We start from the raw sequence: 6,000 nt of genomic DNA, 5'->3' as shown, positions 1-6,000 counted from the left end.
GTGTCTATATTGAAGCCCAGAAGTTTCAGCATGGAATGTTCCAGATTTGTTACCACCTTTTGTTTACCAGGAAGACTTTCTAACTTCTGAGATGTGCCCCATCTTTCTACAGTTTTCAGTGCGGGCTCTCACTCTACCAGAGTGTAACTTGTGAAGAACACTTGTGCATAGATTGGACATGTTGGTAAATATTGATTGAAAGTAGTTTGGTCATGTTGGATATGATTGAGTACATCCAAATAGAATGCTTATGTTCCTACCTGGAAAAACTGAACGCACACTTAATAAGTCTTATTAAGCCTTTATATAAATAAACCAGACCTCAAAACTTGTGTAAATGCCTCCTATATTTTATTTATTATCAACATACAAAGACATCAAAAGCACAAAGCAAAATTTATTTGCAAAATATGTGCACTGGTCAGGGAATTTAAAAGGATTATTTATACTGAATCCCTACCTCCTGAAGATATGAAAATGCAGCGGTAGTCTTCATGAGGTAGGGAGGGGGGATCATGAAGAATAACATTTTCTGATTCTTTATTAAAAGGTGCAGTTGCTCTCCACAAATCTCCGACACTTCATCACCTTTAAGTAGGTCTCTACTTTATGCATGTCTTTCTTGAAGCAGGACAGAAGACCATAATTCTTTAAACGCCCTTCTTCACTGCGCAGATTAACATCAAACTTATCATATGTGAAAGTCAGCAGGCCATAGTTACGGACATTTCCATCATCCAGCTCCTGGTGGTAAAAGGTATGTTGGTTAACACTTGTTTACATAATTCTGACAATTTACAGCTTTTATCTTAATGGAACAGCCACTGGTATCTTGTGTGGAAGCTTTCAGCAGAAATCTGAAAGTAGTTTTGCGGCAAAACTTTGCAACTCTTATCTGTTTCATAGTAGAAAATTGTTGAAATATCAGCAGTAGCAGATGTGAAATGATTGTTTTGTGCAGACCTAGATCTGTGCCGCTTTATGCACATGACTGTAATTACATGACTGCTATATTATTGAGCATTCACTAATTCTAATACCTTTTTTTTTTTCTGGTGGATATTTGCAGCACCAGTTAAATTCTACTGTTGATAAACCTCTTATACAAGACAAGCTTACAAACATGAGAAATAAGGATAGATAATTGGAATTAAAAAAAACAAAACATTTTTATGCCCTGTCATAAAAATCTCATATAATTTTTTTAATTTAAACTTTAAATAAACTCTTGGCTATCTATCCACCTTTCTTATAGCAGCATCAAATCTTATCAATAGTTTAATCCTAAATACTATATAACACTTGCATCTGTTGTCATTTTGACCAATTTTTATTAGTAATTTTATGACTGTCTTTTCTATCGATATTTGGTATAACTGTGCAAAAAGACATCAGTGTTTAGTATAATCTCTCCCCACAGATCTGATATGGTGAAAAAACTTGTTAAATATATATCTGCCAATGGTATTCACACTGTTTTACGTAGGGCTGCTTTTCTAGTCTTTTTATAAATCGATTGTTAAGGATCTACAAGATACTCACTCTCATAAGAATGTGTACTCCTTCGTCAAGATCCCTCATTCTGTCGTAAACTCTGTCAATGTTCCCAAACACCTGGTTGTTTCCAAAGACTCTGTTGAGGATCTGGACTGGGGTCATCCATGACTGTAGAAGTGTGAGTGAGAAGCGAAGGAGGTCCATATCCTGTGGTGAGATGAATATATTACAAAGAGTACATGTCATGAGACATTATTACCAGAAAAATTAAGGAATATTCTTTAACTTGGCAGACAGAAGTTGAGCCTTTTCCCTTCAATTTCTGTAAAAACCTAATGTTGGTATACCCTTAGGTATGCATGTTGTGGTTTGCATTTAAAAAAAGGAAACTTGCAGATTGCTGAATACGTTAAAAGAAAACTTTGTTGACCGCTATTTTCTCATAAGAAGTGTTCTGGTGTAAAGGGGGGCAGCTAAACAGAATGTTCAAGAAAAAAATGGGAGACATTGGCAATAAAGAAAAAAAGAAAGAAATGTATACGTACTGATTTTTGGTGAGTATTATCCTTGTCTGTTGGAGCTGGAATGGTTTCTGAGTAGCAATACACGGAATATGAGTGTTTGTTTGAGAATCTCTGATCTTCAGGTATATATGTCCTTTCCTAAAAGGAGAGCAGATGACTGCTTATCAGGCTACAGAATGGCAACCATGCAATTTGTTATTTCATAAAATGTGTCTACAAGTGATGATAGATGTACAAGAAAGCATCAAGACAGATTGGGTAACAAGAAGCATTCACTACTGATATGCAACTCTAACACAAACAGCCAGAGGTTTTGCAGTTCTGCATCTTTGGAGATGCTGAGGTCAGCATATGTTTTACACAGGGTCCCGTCTTAATTCTACACGATTTTCCCTTTTTTTTAGGCATATACATAAAACGAAGTGTTACTGGGTTATGTCCTCGTTTAATAGATTAGTTGAAACTGCTAACATAATAAAAATTTTATTACAACAGGTAAAACAAAGGAAAATCAAACATGAACGATTGAGATCTCTGGGGGCTTTCTTGGTTGCACTTATGGCCATATGAACTATTTCTTCCATAAAAACTTGGTAAATAAAAAATAAAAAGTAAGCTGTGTGTTGTTGAGTATTTGTAGATTACTGGTAAAACTAAGGGAGTTTTTGGAAACCCTTACAAAAGAAAAAAATCCAAAACATAATTGTGGCACCTTGGGCCAATCATCTAGGATTCTGTAGAATTTTTGGAAAAGATACTGTTTACTGACTAAACCTACATGTTTTAGGTCTTAATCCCAATGATTGAATTATTCAGATACAATTTTAATGGATTTAAAACCAAAACTAAATGGAAGGTTTGGTAGTCTTTGTACAGTACTGTTTTTGGGGATTATATTTTTCCTAAAATACCTTGTAGCAGTTAAAAAAATTGCCTTAAATGGATATATTAGAGACCCACCAAAACAATAACGGTGCCTTTTAGGAACTTGCAAAATGTTATTCCTCATAGATTGGTAATGAGTTAACATTGTTTAATCATGGAAATGTAACATTTTGTTAAATCCCCTTTTACCATGATAGCTAACTTTTTGGGACACTAGTGTGTTCCCATATGTAGGCCACTGCTTCCAGCCATTCACGAGTGCTCTTTCTTTACATGTTGAAGATTTCTTTAAATTGATATTACAAGTAAGATAAAATCCAGAATGGGACTTCTAGAGTAAAAAAATATGAAACTCCATAGTGATGCAAGTCAGGAAGCCCAGTCAATTGATTTTGCAGCTAAAGCCAAATTATACCAGAACATTAAATGTCTGAGTAAGCCAACCAACAACTACTTAAAACAAATACAATTTATGAGTTTATGGTACTTACATAGTCTCTGTAGGTGTCTGCAACCATCTGGTGAAGGTGCTGAGCTCGAATTACAGCATTTGTAAAGAGGCTGGAAAGAGACATCTGAGGAAAGGCATTAAAACCTGGAGTTTGAAGACATATTATGACCAAAAGTATGAGGGATGAGCAAAACCCTGAAAGGAGAGATGGATAAAGAAAGGTAGGTTAACTTAAGCAAGTAGAAACTGGTTAAGTAAACTGGAATAGTTCTGCTAAATAAGATATTTCAGCCATTCAATTGTCTTTTTTGCCTTTCTGGAGTTTTGGACAAAGTAGGTAATGTCCTTTTTTCTGTATTTAAAGGTAAATATTTTTCATCTTTATCCCATTCGGGATATTTTCCTTTACTTTCCGTTTCTGTTACAACAGGATGTTAAAATAAATTTCACTAAAAAAGGAATGGCCTCTACTACAGAAATAGTACAATCTATTTAGATCATAACCTAAACCTTCATTTAGTATCAGATCAGGCTCTTGAACTAACTAGTTGATGGAGGATCTGAAAGACATGGTACATATAATGCAAGTTCAGTATTACACAGCTGCCATCCAAACAAATGTTTGACCCTGCCTAGTAACGCAAAACACCAAAAAAAATGTAAGTTAAAAAAATGTCCTGAAAATGGTGGTCACCAAGACCAAAATGGTAAATCTCACCAGTGAAGAACATTAAAAAAAATGGTTTCAAACCCAAACCTCTTTCTAAACCCCTAACAGCTTAAATTCATGTTAAGAAATAGAGAGAGATATACCTGAAGCCATTGCTTGAGGTTAGTGATGTTCCAGGTGTATATTGGGTTCTACAGATGTGTATGAGGATGAACATGGTCAACAGGCACTTTATATAGTGTACATAAACTAATTAATAGGTATAAGATTCATACGCAGTTACTACTGAGCTCGGGATCTATACATATATGAAGTGATGATTCTCATGTGTCAGTAGTTGAATATGGATAAAGAGTTGTGACATTTATTGTGTTCCTAGAACATAGTATATCTGTTTACAGCTTGGACCATTTGCAGGTTCTGCACATACACGCCTGGTAACTTCATTTTGATTTTTTGATTTTAGAAAGTAAAATATTAAAACAGATGGACAAACTTTAGTCTAACAGAATCTATAATTTTTTTTTTAATTTAACTGCGCCCAAGGTAAGAATCGTATTGAAGTTTTGACCCTCTACAATTCATCTGTCAAATACTAAAGTCTAAATGATCAGCACATGCTATGTTGAAGAAAAGGGGTCATGTTTATTACCCAAAAAAGTGCTGAACTCTCTCATGACCAAAGATTTCTATATTGGGTGCAAATAAAGATCACTGCTCCTTGTATGAAATCAGAAGTCTGTCTGTAATGGTTCGACATGTCCTCTTCCACAGGGCCTGTTTTTTTAAAGTACTTTAAGACTGGAGAGGATAGACTATCATAGAAGAAGTTTGAAGGAATCCATTCCAAGTTTGCTGGTTCACCCAGGTTCTCCCATGATAGTCTTCTCCAGTCTTGAGGAATTTTAATATATCAGGCCCATAGTCAGAAATTCAGGTCTGCATTTATCAATAATAGCTGTCCTTGCTAAAGCTGCATGCACACATATTTCATTATTGTGACAGATAAATGAGTGTTGTACACACAGCACCTGTGCTGTTATATCTCCATATAAGGGAGGGGGGACAAGTGAGCGGGACCCCTCTGTGCTCCTTTTCCTTGACTTGTATAGAGGTTGTTCCCCATGGTTCCTTCATGAATTGTTCCTGACAGATTTATGAACAATGTCGGGAGACCTCTATACCTGTCTGAGGTGAACAGTCATGCTCAATATTCTGACGGGTGTACATGGCCTTAGTGGTATCTGTTAATTACTCAATATACTATCTCAATAGATGTTATTCCCCTTGATTCATTTATTGGGACTACCTATGCAGGCTCTTTCATGAATAAGCTTGCAGCACATGTACTTATTTCAGCAAGGTGTCTTATGGCTATAAAATAACAAATGGTGTCTTCACCTACCTCAGTTGAGTTAGACACACAAATAAATTATGTGCAAGTAATGGGATTCCTAACAGCATGCATGCATGGGCTGGGTGGATTAACATTTGAAAATCTGGTCCCCCTGGGATGCATATATGATGGTGCACACAATTTGACCCCATGGCCCCATGATTGGAATGGTGATTGAATACAGCGATTAGGCTTTATGAAATCTTGGCTGACTCCAAGGTGTCTTCTCTTTGTGTGGTTATTCCACACATGCAGTGTTCTCCCCAGCCTTTTTTAGAAGGACACACAACCTGCACTTTTTGGGTCACAATACAGGGATACCCGCCTACAACTTCTCCCCGCCCATCCTAAAACGTTTCTGGAGAGATTACGGTCACAGTATTATTCAGGTGTCCCTTCTCCATGGGTAAACTACATGTAGCATCTTTCCCTGATAGCATAGTTACATAGTTAGGTTGAAAAAACTACATCAAGGTTAACCACTAGGGCAATAAACATATCCCAGATAAAACCCTATAGACATAGTTGATTAAAAAACCCTTATAAACCCTGGTTCAGTTTGTTCCAACGGGAAAAA

At 36.2% G+C, this 6,000-nt stretch overlaps 1 protein-coding gene across 1 annotated transcript; it reads right to left on the bottom strand.

Annotated features, from left to right (window-relative positions):
- Positions 1-277: 277 nt before the first annotated feature.
- Positions 278-3,556, bottom strand: LOC140333135 (somatotropin; the record flags this gene model as incomplete). Its single annotated transcript, XM_072414578.1, has 4 exons — positions 278-744; positions 1,543-1,704; positions 2,043-2,159; positions 3,398-3,556. Coding segments are annotated over 4 exons (639 nt in total), but the record flags the coding sequence as incomplete, so codon positions are not given.
- Between the last annotated feature and the right edge of the window lie 2,444 nt (positions 3,557-6,000).

Source organism: Pyxicephalus adspersus, chromosome 6 (assembly GCF_032062135.1).
Source record: "Pyxicephalus adspersus chromosome 6, UCB_Pads_2.0, whole genome shotgun sequence".
Lineage (NCBI taxonomy): Eukaryota > Metazoa > Chordata > Amphibia > Anura > Pyxicephalidae > Pyxicephalus > Pyxicephalus adspersus.
Note: the sequence above shows the minus strand (reverse complement) of the source record. Positions and strands in the feature narration are given on the sequence as shown.